At 42.5% G+C, this 13,665-nt stretch overlaps 1 protein-coding gene across 1 annotated transcript; it reads left to right on the top strand.

Annotated features, from left to right (window-relative positions):
• Positions 1-4,656: 4,656 nt before the first annotated feature.
• On the top strand, positions 4,657-13,242 carry LOC123367086 (interferon-induced very large GTPase 1-like). The gene has a single exon (XM_045011093.1). It carries the CDS (start codon positions 4,657-4,659, stop codon positions 11,920-11,922), a length of 7,266 nt encoding a protein of 2,421 aa, XP_044867028.1. The 3' UTR covers positions 11,923-13,242.
• The last annotated feature ends 423 nt before the right edge of the window (positions 13,243-13,665 follow it).

Raw genomic sequence — 13,665 nt, 5'->3', positions numbered from 1 at the left:
CTGTAGAAAGCTTACGCAGGGTAAACTCATAGATTGTTCGCCCTCTATACCACTGATAGAGAGATATGCACAGTTGTTTGCTCCCTCCGGTATTAATACAAACTCTGAGTTAATTAATAAGTAAAAAGTGATTTTATTGAATACATAAAGTAAGATTTAGGTGGTTCCAAGTAGTAACAGACAGAACAAAGTAAGTCACCAAGCAAAATACAATAAAATGCGCAAATCGATGTCTAATCAAACTGAATACAGATAATCTCACCCTCAGAGATGCTTCAGTACATTTTTTTTTCTCAGACTGGAGACCTTCCAGGCCTGGGCACAATTCTTTCCCCTGGTACAGCCCTTGTTCCAGCTCAGGTGGTCGCTAGGGGATTCTTCATGATGCCTCCTCTCTCCCTTTGTTCTCTCTCACCCCTTTATACATCTTTTGCATAAGGTGGGAACCCTTTGTCCCTCTGGGTCCTCCCCCCCAAAGATGGATTCCAGTTCAGGTGACATGATCACATGTCACTGCAAGACTTCATTACCCACTTGCCAGCACACACCTATACAGGAAGACTCACAGGTAAAACACAGCCATTTGCAGACAATGGTCCTGGTTAATGGGAGTCATCAAGATTCCAAACCACCATGAATGGCCCACACTTTGCATAATTACAATAGGCCCTCTGAGTTATATTTCATATTTCTAGTTCCAGATACAAGAGTGACACATTTATACAAATAGGATGATCACACTCAGTAGATTATAAGCTTTGTAATGATATCTTACAAGAGACCTTTTTCATGAAGCATGTTCCAGTGACATTATATTCACTTATTACCATATTTTTAGAAAACCATATAGACTGCACAATGTCACCTCAAGACAGGATGCAAAGATAAAGTTTCTTGATACCTTAAATGACTGCTTCTTGCAGCAGCTGGTCCTGGAACCCACCAGAGGAGAGGCAATTCTTGATTTAGGCCTAAGTGGAGCAGAGGATCTGGTTCAAGAGATGGATATAGCTGGACCACTTGGTAATAGTGACCATAATATAATTAAAATTTAATATACATTTAATATAAATTTAATATAATTTAATATCTCTGTGGCAGGAAAAACACCAACACTGTAGCATTTAATTTCAGAAAGGGGAACTATACAAAAATGAGGCGGTTAAACAGAAATTAAAGGGTACAGCGCCAAAAGTGAAATCTCTGCAAGCTGTGTGGAAACTTTTTAAAGACACCATAATAGAGGCTCAACTTAAATGTAAACCCCAAATTAAAAAACATAGTAAGAGAACCAAAAAAGAGCCACCGTGGTTAAACAACAAAGTAAAAGAAACAGTGAGCGGCAAAAAGGCATCCTTTAAAAAGTGGAAATTAGAAAGGAGCATAAACACTGGCAAATGAAGTATAAAAATACAATTAGGAAGGCCAAAAAACAATTTGAGGAACAGTTAGCGAAAGATTCAAAAAGTAATAGCAATTTTTTTTAAGTACATCAGAAAAGGAAGCCTGCTAAACAACCAGTGGGGCCACTGGACTATCGAGGTGCTAAAGGAGCACTCGAGGACAATAAGGCCATTGCGGAGAAACTAAATGAACTCTTTGGATCGGTCTTCATGGCTGAGGATGTGAGGGAGATTCCCAAATCTGAGCCATTCTTTTTAGGTGACAAATCTAAGGAACTGTCCCAGATTGAGATGTCATTAGAGATGATTTTGGAACAAATTGATAAATTAAACAGCAATGAGTCACCAGGACCAGATGGGATTCACCCAAGAGATCTGAAGGAACTCAAATGTGAAATCGCAACACTACTAACTGTGATATGTAACCTATCATTTAAATCAGCTTCTGTACCAGATGACTGGAGGATAGCTAATGTGACGCCAATTTTTTTAAAAGACTCCAGAGGCTATCCTGGCAATTATAGGCCGGTAAGCCTGACTTCAAGCAAATAAGTTAAAACTATAACAAAGAACAGAATTATCAGACACATAAATGAACACGATTTGTTGGGGAACAGTCAACATGTTTTCTGTAAAGGGAAATCATGTCTCACCAATCTACTAGAATCCTTTGAGGGGGTCAAGAAGCATGTGGACAAGGGTGGATATAGTGTACTTAGATTTTCAGAAAGCCTTTGACAAGGTCCCTCACCAAAGGCTCTTAAGCAAAGTGAGCTGTCATGGGAGAAGTGGGAAGGGTCTCTCCTGGATCAGTAACTGGTTAAAAGATAGGGAAAAAATGATAGGAATAAATGGTCAGTCTTCACAGTGGAGAGAGGTAAATAGTGGTATCCACCAGGGGTCTGTACTGGGACCACTATTGTTCAACAGATTCATAAATGATCTGGAAAAGGTGTAAACAGTGATGCGGCAGATGATATAAAACTACTCAAGATAATTAAGTTGAAGAAGACTGTGAAGAGTTAGAAAGGGACCTCACAAAACTGTGTGACTGGGCAACAAAGTGGTAGATGAAATTCAATGTTGATAAATGCAAACTAATATACATTGAAAAACATAATCCAACTATACATATAAAATGATGGGGCCTAAATTAGCTGTTACCGCTAAAGATAGAGATCTTGGCATCCTTGTGGATAGTTCTCTGAAAACATCCACTCAATGTGCACCAAAAGTGAAGGGAAGCCAATGCTGTGGGGAACAAGGGTTGTTTTGGGACTATGGAGATATACCTATCTCCTAGAACTGGAAGGGACCTTGAAGGGTCATCAAGTCCAGCCCCCTGCCTTCACTAGCAGGACCAAGTACTGATTTTTGCCCCAGATCCCTAAGCGGCCCCCTCAAGGATTGAACTCACAACCCTGGGTTTAGTAGGCCAATGCTCACACCACTGAGCTATATCCAAAGCCAGAGTTTACTGGTTTGGTTTTTCTGAACTGTTTCCTCATGGCCGGCTTCACTTTTATTATTATTTATTAGTTGTGTTATCGTGGTGCCTAGAGCTTTGGGCATGAGTCAGGGCCCCATTGCGCCAGGGCTGTACAGAAAGAGCAAAAAGACAGTCCCTGCCCCAAACACCTGACAATCTACGTGTAAGACAAGAGACAACAGATGGGCACCGACAGGCCGCCGGGGAGCACAAGGAAACACAGACAATATTGGGCAGTATGACAGGCACAGTCTCAGCACACCTGCGGCTACCCGTTGCCAAGGTTTTTGTGGGCCTCATGGCAAAGGAGGGTTTTGAAGGAGGCTAGTGAGATAGTTTTGCTGATGTTTACAGGAATGTCTCCCAAGCATGTGGGACAGCACGGGGGAAAGCACAGAGGTGTTTGAAAATGTAATAAGTGGGAGATATAGGCTGACTTCATGGGCCAGCTGGGGGTGGGATTCAACCTTTTGATACTGAGTGAAAGATGATACTTCTCTCCTGCATTTCTTTCAGCACCTTCTATATACTTACTGCCCAGGTAAAGCAGTTTCTGCAATGTCTGTGTTTCCCATGGCACTAGAAGGGAAGAGGGGATGTGAGAAATGGGGCACTTTTTGCACCACACTGGTCCCCAGAGAAGAGAAGGAAAGAACGAAGATGGATACAGAAGGAGACCCAGCAGAATTTCAGTGCCCTGGAGAGAGGGAATAGAGATTGTGGTCCTTTGTGGAAGACAAGGGGACTGATGGAGGTAGAACTAAGGGGGAAGACAGATGAGGGCTGGCCAAGCAACAGAAGAGAATGAGAAGGGGAAAGAGAAATAGAAACACCAGCGACAAAAATAGGAACAGAAAAAAGACCAAATAGAAATTCGGGGGGGACAGACATGGGCACACCAGAAAATAAGAAAGGACAAGTGAGGAATGAAAGGATGAACTTCTGGTAAAGGTCCTAGCATGGGACTTGAGAGTTCTGGGTTCAATTCCCTGTGTGACCTTGGGCCGAGTTCCACACACAAGCTCTTTTCACAAGTGGAACCTGAACCTGCTCAGGGCTTCTAAGTACCGTGTAATAAAACTGAACACGAAATCAACTGAGGGATGGAGAGAGGACTTAAAAAGTGAAGGTAACAAAACAGAATAGTGAATCTTTTAAAAAAATAAAAGGATGGCCATTAAAAGGGAGGAAAGAGGGACAAAATAACCAGAAAAAAGAAAATGGAAGTCTAAGGAAAGATTGCATGTTGGAGAAATCAATAAAACAACAGGCACTGGTGGATAGAGCAAAAATATAGACAATTAAGGACCACAGACTTTGCTGAAGAGTAGGGTGGCCAGATAGCAAGTGTGAAAAATCAGGACAGGGGTGGGGGGGGTAATAGGCGCCCATTTAAGACAGAGCCCCCAATATCGGGACTGTCCCTATGAAATCGGAACATCTGGTCAACCTACTAAAGAGGAATGGCCAGTCCACCCCTAGTCCTATGGGGCGAGTACAGACAGTGGTTTGGATTAGTGCAGTGGGTATTGGGTTTGGGGGCCAGGGTGGGGATAGAAATATTTTAATTTCTCCAGGGTGAGCGCTGGTAAAATGTCAGAATACTTCAGTACATCAAGATGCAGGAAGTGATCTGATGGACGGGAAATGTGTTCATGAAGAAGTGACAAAAATATGTTCCCTGTGTTTAAATCCTTCTCTGCAGAGGAGATAAACGGCGAAGATCCAGTTCAGGGCGCCCCTGTGAAGGAAGCACACCCCACGATGGAAGAACTGGGGCAGAGACTCGATGGAGTGGGACTGAGTACGCAGTACTGGCTGCCCAAACTAGCAGACAAATTGGGGATTACCTCTGCACAGGCTTTGAAACACCTAAGCTATGCAGACTACTTAAAGCTGGAGTGCGAAGTAGAGCACCCGTGGGAAAAGCAGGCTCTCCGAACCCTACTTAACATAGCAGAGAGCAAGGCAACAATGAAGCAGCTGCAGGAGCAGCGCTTGGAGAAGCTAAAGAAGAGGCAGGAGCAGGCTAAGGCAGAACTGCAGGAATTAAAAGAAATGCAGGAGAAAGGCAGGAGCCGCCATGAGGAAGTGGTAAGAAAGAAAGAGGAGGAGCTGCGGCAAGCTATGGACATCGCCCCAGAGTATTGGGTACCAGCTGAGAAGCCGTTGAAGGAAGTGATAGAGAATGTGCACAGACAATTAGATCTCCTGGAGGAGTCAGTGTCCCAGAGTGAGAATCTCCCTGACAAGGAAGTTTTGAGACGGGCGTCGGGAGGGCTGGCCCTGCAGGGCATTTACCAGACCAAGAAACTTGCAGAGATGGTGGAGAAGCGAGAGCAGCTCATAGACATCCCAGAAGGGTTCGAGCAATTTGGTCCAGAGCAAGGGCCGTTGTTTGAGAAGAAGGAGTTTTCATCGGCCGAAGCAGAATCCACATTCACCAGGACCATGGAAAAGCTGGGCTTCAGCATTAGCATCGCAGCCAAGGGTGGATTTTGGGGGTTTAGTGCTGAAACCAGCACAGATTACAGCAGCTCTTCAGAGTCTGAAGAAACCCACAGGTCCCGCTTGGAACACACCTACATTTGCACCACCAAGTACAGCTACATCCCACTGGCCTCATGCTACTTCCCCAAGGATCAGCTTCGACTTTCCAGTGCAGCGCTGCAAGAGTTAAAAGAGATTGAGGTCATTTTAAGTTACACCCCAGAGCCGGACAAGCTCAACTTGCTGAAGAGCAGGGGCGGGAGTTTCTTCAAGAGATTCGGGTCTCATGTCAACCAGGGCCCCCTTCACTTGGGTGGGATATTCTGGTGGAAAGCGTCTTCTGAGGGATTCCGGGCAGAGCAGCTGGACGAGGTGAAGAAACGAACATCTGATGCACTCAGCTCCTATGTTGGGGGCAGCTACAGTGGCTTTGGTTTGAGCATTGCAGCTGGTGTGGCTGCATCAAAATCACATTCTGAAGCCTCATCTCAGGGCAGAGACAGAAAACAAATCCAAACAGAGATTCAGTTGTTTGTGACCAAGACAGGAGGCCCACCACAGACACATTCTCTCACCGAATGGCAATCTGGGCTTGTCACCAGTAACAAAACCTGGAGTGTCATTGACCGAGGCTTTCAGCTAATTCCTGTGTGGGAGATAATCCTGTCCAATCACAGACAAGATTTTAGAGATGTTCATCAAATCAGCAGCGGTCTCAGAAATGCCTATGAAGCCCTAACTAACCAAATTGTCGGTACACTGTTTGGAGAGGGATTAGCCAGTGCAGTGGATGAGGCCAGATCATTCATAGAGGAAATTAAGTCCTGGGAAGTCACTGGGGATGAAGAACAGCTGGTGAGATTGATCAATTTCAAACAAAAGCTGACTGAAAAAACAAAGAACTACAGTGCATGGATCAACATTTGCCTGTCGGATAAGATGCTTCAAGACTTCCTGGAAAATACAGTTTCACTGTGCAAAGATTTGCCGGCACAGAATACTGTATACATGAAATCTCTGCTGCGCTGCCTTCTGGACCCTCATGTCTATTCAGTTACGAATTTCCCCAAATTTTCCTCTATTATGCAGTGGATCTTTCATGAAGAAAAAAAAGAGCAAAAAAATATGTCTGTCTCTGAATTTGCTGATTTTATTCAAATCCTACAGGAAATGAAGAATTACATACAGGAAGTTACTTATGACCAAATGTCCTCTGCAGCAGCAGTGCATGAAGCAAAGGTAAAGGCCACCTTAAATGTGAGCTTAGCTTTGTTTTCCTTTCTGCAGGCTTTAAGAGAGACAACGCAGACAGACATAGAGCTGTTATTACTCTCAGTTGCAGCCAGCACAGGATACCGTGTGGACAGTAACACTTTTCAGTATCTCCTCAGGTGCCCAGAAATTAACTTCATGTTAAAAGAAATGCAAACGGCACACGAGGAATATTTGAGTCACAGGGATCAAAATGTTTCCAGAGCTCAGGCTTCCCTGCTGTTGACAGGTCTGACAGTGACAGCTGAATTCAAAGGTGTAACTCCGGAGGAGAAGAATAAACGTTTAACTTTTATGAAACATCACATGGGAAACTTACTGTCTGCTGAAATAGCAAATGTTCTTAGAAAGCACAGTGAACAGAATGATTGGGACATCCTGGAAAAAGACTTAAATTGCCTTTTAAATGGGGATTTTGAAGCTGCAAAGGATAATTTGCAGAAACGGGATATAATAAAAGAACTAGAAGACATCTGTCAAAGAGCAAAACCATCAAAATTAGAACCAAAAGTGCCATCTACTGATACTGAAATATATGAACCTATTGAAAACCAAGAGTTCCTTAATTTAATGAAACGACTTGGACTTGAAAGGTACTATCCAAGGAAAATGGGGACAGACAGTTTTCATATAATTTACAAGACGTCTTTACATGACGGTGAGCCCAGCGCAGAGGATAAGCTGCCATTTTATTTTTTGCAAAAGCTGTTAATGGTGGACTATCGGGTCAGGTATTTGGTTTGTAAGGATGACGGTAAAACAAAACAAGATATAACAAGGGCATTGAACACCTCAGACAAAAAGAGTGAATCCTCAGATACATTTGATGACTTTTTTGATGATTTTAGTGAGAGAGCCAATGAATCTACTATAAATCAGGGACACATGCACCCAATGGATATCCAGATGGCAATTTTTCATTGTGCAGATGATTTCATGAGACAATATGTTGCAACAAAGCTCGCTTTCTGCCAGTTTGCACTCCCACTTCTGGTGCCAAATCCTTGTACTTCACAAATAGAATTCCCTCTTTGGACCCTTAGCCAAGTTAAAAAGAGCTGGAAAAGTGCTGAGAAATCAGGAGTTGAGAGTACCATTCAAAATTATAAAAACAAACTGATTTATCAAGCAGATACACCTGTGGTGTCCTTCACACGGATTGGTAATTCGCCTCATTGTTCTAAGTCTCAGATCCTGAATGCTCTGCTGAGTAAGCACAAACATGACATTTTTTTCCACCGTCACTGTAGAGGCAGCAGCAAAGATTGTGTCCTGATGAACGGGGTTGTGGAAATCTCCTGGTACTGTCCAGGAGGAAAGGATGATGACAGATTTAAAAACTGCGTTGCCTTCACAAACCTGCATGGGGATGCACGAGAGCACAAGCAGCAAGTCACATTTTTACAGGAGATCGCTTCTATAAATGTGGTTCTCTTGTCAGATACAGATCAGAATGACAAGAGGGGCAAGCAAATTATCCGTGATCTTTGGCAATCTCAAAAGCCTTTGATCTGCCTTTTTGCTGAAAAAGAGAACATTGTGGCTGGTAAATCGAGTCAGAATATAAAAATAGCCATCAAGAACAGAAATGAGGCAGAATTAATAGATGAAATAACAGCAACAATCAGAGATTTTCTGGCAGGCTCAGTTGCCACTTGTAGTCTTGATGCTTGTGTAAGAACTGCTCGCGAGCATGGCTTCCTCATTGACGAAGACAAGGAAGAGTGCAAGGAAGCCAAGTCAAAGGCACAGGCATTGATGGTCCTCTTGAAAAAGCATAGCTTAGCAAGCATGAAGGAAGAACTATTGCCTCTTCAAGGAGAATTGTGGCACAGGTGGTGTAAGAAAGATAAGGAACTTACCCGCTTGCATGATAAAAAGAACAGAAGCATTGAACAACACCGGAGCCAAATTGAATCAGATAAATATGCAATACGACGTGATCAATTAATTAGAGCATTCCCCCTCAATAACCTAATGAAGTCAGTGCTTGAATTTCTCCAGTCACATCCAGAGGCCACTAAAAAATACTTCCTGCAATGGATGAAAGTATTTATGGATGAATTGTCCTCTGACCGCCTTGCAGATCTTCACCAGAAATACCACAAATTATGGTCTGAAATATTGATAAAGAAAAAGGAAGAAAATAAGTTGAAAACTAGATTGCAAAATGATTTAGAAAATCTCTCAGCTGAGATAAATAATTCTACAATTGGCCTTGAACACATTTTGAGAGAGGTAGGTCAGATTTATGAAGCTCTGGATGCAATGGTCCAAAAGGATAAATGTTTTCTTGAATTACCTCAAATTGCAGCTGACCTGATGGTTTCAGGTTATCCCATCGAGCTGATGGACGGTGATGCTTCATACGTGCCATTAAAATGGGTCGGAGCAGTTTTTGACTCATTAATTGAGAAGCTAGGAGACAGAAAAGTGTTTGTTCTTTCTGTTCTTGGCATCCAGAGCACTGGAAAGTCAACACTACTGAATGCCATGTTTGGTCTTCAGTTTAGTGTCAGTTCAGGGAGATGCACCAGGAGAGCGTTCATGCAGCTGATTAAGGTGGATGAGAACCTCCAACAGGATCTGAACTTTGATTACATACTAGTTATTGATACGGAAGGGCTCCGGGCCATAGAGATAGCCAATAAGTTGTCCCTTAATCATGATAACGAGCTAGCCACCTTCGTCATTGGGATTGGTAACATGACTGTGATAAATATCTTTGGAGAGAATCCTTCAGAAATGCAAGATATCCTGCAGATCGCTGTCCAGGCATTTCTGAGGATGAAGCAAGTAAAGCTCTCCCCAAGCTGTTTGTTTGTGCACCAAAATGTTGGCGAAATAACTGCAAAAGAACAGAATATGGAAGGACAAAGACGCCTCCAGCAAAAGTTAGATGAAATGACAGTTACTGCAGCCCAGCAAGAGTTCTGTGACGTAACCTGCTTTAGTGACGTTATCCGATTTGACGTGAACACCCACATTCATTACTTTGCTCACCTCTGGGAAGGGAACCCACCAATGGCACCTCCAAACCCCAGCTACAGCCAAAATGTGCAGGAACTAAAGAGCAAGATTCTCATGGCTGCCAAAAAGGAATCTCAGGGCAGTGTTTTAAGGCTGTCGGGATTAAAAGTCCGAATCGGCGATTTGTGGAAATCTTTGTTAAATGAGAACTTTATTTTTAGCTTTAAGAACACGCTGGAGATTGCGGCGTACAACAGGTTAGAAACAATGTTTAGCCAGTGGACCTGGCAGCTGAGAAGTCACATGCTAGAGCTGCAGACAAAACTAAACAATCAAATCAGGAACAGAGAAATGCTCCATATCACCAGAGAAAGCCTTGAAGAAGGAGTTAAAGTAAAATACGGTGCCATCATGGATCAACTTGAAAAGTATTTCAGTGAAGACCCAGATGCTGAAATATTGATTCAATGGAAAGCAAGCACAGAAATTAAACTGAAAGATCTTAAAATGTCACTTATTGATGAAACTAAGAGGAAATCTGAAGACCTTATCAGACTAAGGAAGAACCAAAGCAAACTGGATGAAAGGAAGTCAGAATATGAAAATGAGCTTTTCAAAAGGAGCAAACAGCTGGCTCTGTCATTAAAGGGCAAGAAATTGAGTGAAAATGAACTGAGAGAGAACTTTAACCATCTATGGGGAAAATGGGTCTATGAAGTGTCCTCTGATGCCCCTCCTGCTAAGGAGCCTAACATCGGGGTTGATATAGAAAACATCCTGCTCGAGCGTTTTGACCCAAAGTCTGTTATAGCAGAAAAAATTAAGGCCGGTTCTAGCAAGAATACGTTTTCCACTGATTTTTCGAAGCATATCACCATAAAGAGAGCGTGGTATGAACGGAAGAAGACTTTAGAGAAGTGTGATAGAGACACCATAGAGCAGGTTACAGGTCGCATCACACAGGGGGTCAGAGCAATGATCGATAGGAAAGAGCAGCAGAGACTGGATTACAATGCAAGTTACATTCATGAAATACTGAATAAAATAAGACAAGAAGTGGACTCTGCAGCTACTAACCCAAAGTACACATTTAATAACGATTACATAATAGATTTATCAGTATTTTTATGCAAAATGGCAGCAGAAAGGTTTAAAAACATGCACAGGGCATTTCAAAAAGCAAATGATCCAACTGTCTACCTGAAGAGTAAAAGAGAAGATTTCTTCAAGTGTTTTCAGATTTCCTGCCAAGGAGCAGCCTCCATCACAGCATTTGCTGATTTCTTATGCTCCAAGCTTGCTGCAGCTCTCCGCCAGGCAGTCTATGACAATTCTGCGATTGACATAGCCAGTGAGATGAAGTCTACACTTCCAGCTTTCAATGGGAACAGATCGAAACTAGAAAACTATAGTCTCGTGTATCTGGCAGAGAAGGAAGACTTTAAGGAGTACAAGCGATACATTCAATCCCCAAAAGACTTTTTGGAGGATTTTATCAAGCAGCATGTTGATGATTATTGCTTAGACAAGAACAATCCAAAACTGAAGAGTTTCCTAAACAATTCCCTTGATTCTTTCCATACTCTTGTCCTTTCAGCTATTCGCGACTCAACTGAAGTTACTAAAGACAGAAGTGGCAATGTATCCTTATGGCTGGATGAATTTTGCAAGAGACTGCTACAGCATTTAACCCTTCCAAGAAGTGATCTAAAAGGCATTGAACATCAGGAGGTAACAGACATAGAGTTTCTTAAAGAAGCAATGAGTAAAGCATTAGCTCCTGTGGTAGAAAATCTGAAACAAGACTTTGCTGTCATTGATATGGAGCCATTTTCAAGAAAACCACATGAAATACTAGCTGAACAGCTCTCTGGATGCTGGAAGCAGTGTCCCTTTTGCACGGCTCTTTGCACAAATACCATAGCTGGTCATGATGGAAAACACAGTGTTCCTTTCCATCGTCCTCGAGCTGTGGGTGGTGGGCGTTGGCATAAGACAGACAATCTAGTTACTGATATTTGTTCCAGTCTTGTAGCAAGTGATTGCGTATACATACTTAGTGAAGATCGACGAATTCCATACAAGGATTATCAGAAAGGAGGACCACCTTATTCTGACTGGAGCATCACACCAGACATGTCAGAGCAGTCTTACTGGAAATGGTTTGTGTGTCATTTCAAGACAGAGTTAGAAGAACTCTATGGTAGAAAGTTTGAAGGCAAAGGAGAAATCCCTTCTCAATGGAAAAATATTACAAAGGACACTGCACTCAGAGAGCTGAAAAAACTACAACCTTGAGTCAGTCAGAAAGAATAACTGCAAATCAGTACGCCATTAGCTTTACTCCTTTGAAAACCACACAAAATACTAGCTGAACAGCTCTCTGGATGCTGGGAGCAGTGTCCCTTTTGCAACGCTGTTTGCACAAATACCATATTTAATCATGATGGAGATCACAGTGTCCCTTTCCATCGTCCTCAAGCTACAACTGGCATCCACTGGTATAAAACAAATCATCTGGTTACTGACATTTGTTCTAGTCTTGTAGCAAGTAATTGCTCATTAGTGCTGAGTGAAGACCATTAAATTCCATACAAGAATTATCGGGACGCAGGACCTCGTTATTCCAAGTGGAGGATCACACCTGACACCTCTGTGCAGCCTTACTGGAAATGGTTTGTGTGTCATTTCAGGGCAGAGCTAGAGAGTCAGCACTGTGGGAAATTTGAAGGCAAAGGGGTTATCCCTTCTCAGTGGAAACAAATTACAAAAAAGGATGTCCTCTCTGAGCTGGAAAAGCAGTTCTAAGTTAGACTGAAGGAAAGATTCTAAGCCTGATAGCAAATTTGTTGTTCTTGTTTGAAAGTGTATGAAACAACTGTGTTTTCAAATTATTCTTGTGTTTTGATTTAGGGAGATCATCATCCAAGGTAAACTATATTTAATCCCTCACAGAACTCAGAGAAATAAGACTATTCATTCAGTGTACAGTAGTGTAGTTGCATCATTATAACATCAGAGCCCTGTAGCTTTCCCAACTACAGTGATCGAATTCACCTATGCGTATAAAGAGAAAAATTCCCTGCTGGGAGCATATTATGAAAGATTAACTTGCTCAGCAAGGAATAGCCAGATGAAGAGCAAAGAGAGGCCTTAGTAAATACCATTGTTATAAAAGGTTATGATCTGATGCCAATTTCCCTGTGAGAATTATCTTTGACTTTAACCCAACGAAAGCAGGATATTAAAAAAAACAACCCTGGAAGCCCTAAAACACAATGGTGGGATGGCATCAGACACCGTCCTTTACTGGCAGCCTGCTTCAGAATGTGCCAGATTTGGTTCACAACAGAACATCATAGAGGTGCATAACACATTTGGTGGGCTCCATCCTGCCCAGACAGCATGAAGACGAACCAAAGGGCAGAGGTATTTAATGCACGCTGCCTTGTTTGATTTTAAATGCACAGTCTGGGTACAGTTACATTATGGCAAACAGTTGTTTTTAATTTTATAATGTTCTGGTATCGTAGAATCATAGAATCTCAGGGTTGGAAGGGACCTCAGGAGGTATCTAGTCCAACCTCCTGCTCAAAGCAGGACCAATCCCCAACTAAATCATCCCAGCCAGGGCTTTGTCAAGCCTGACCTTAAAGACCTCTAAAAAAGGAGATTCCATCATCTCCCTAGGGAACCCATTCCAGTGCTTCACCACCTTCCTAGTGAAATAGTGTTTCCTAATATCCAACCTAACCCTCCCCCACTGCAACTTGAGACCATTGCTCCTTGTTCTGTATATCTGCATAGAGAAGTACTTTGTATGCAAGAAACATTTACTTTAACATTAAATGCCAATTTTTCATCATTGAAGTATGGGAGCCTTGTTTATCTAAACTTGTACACCTCTACCTCGACATAACACTGTCCTCGGGAGCCAAAAAATCTTACTGTGTTATAGGTGAAACCGCGTTGTATCGAACTTGCTTTGATCCAACGGAGTGCGCAGCCCACCCCCCCGAGCACTGCTTTACCGCGTTATAT

The sequence above is a fragment of the Mauremys mutica genome, chromosome 3 (assembly GCF_020497125.1).
Source record: "Mauremys mutica isolate MM-2020 ecotype Southern chromosome 3, ASM2049712v1, whole genome shotgun sequence".
NCBI classification, from domain to species: Eukaryota; Metazoa; Chordata; order Testudines; family Geoemydidae; genus Mauremys; species Mauremys mutica.
The sequence above is the reverse complement of the archived record's forward strand: the minus strand, read 5'-3'. Positions and strand labels throughout refer to the sequence as shown.

Coding starts and splice junctions, on each gene's coding strand:
- LOC123367086 (XM_045011093.1), top strand. CDS start 4,657: ATGGAAGAACTGGGGCAGAGACTCGATGGAGTGGGACTGAGTACGCAG.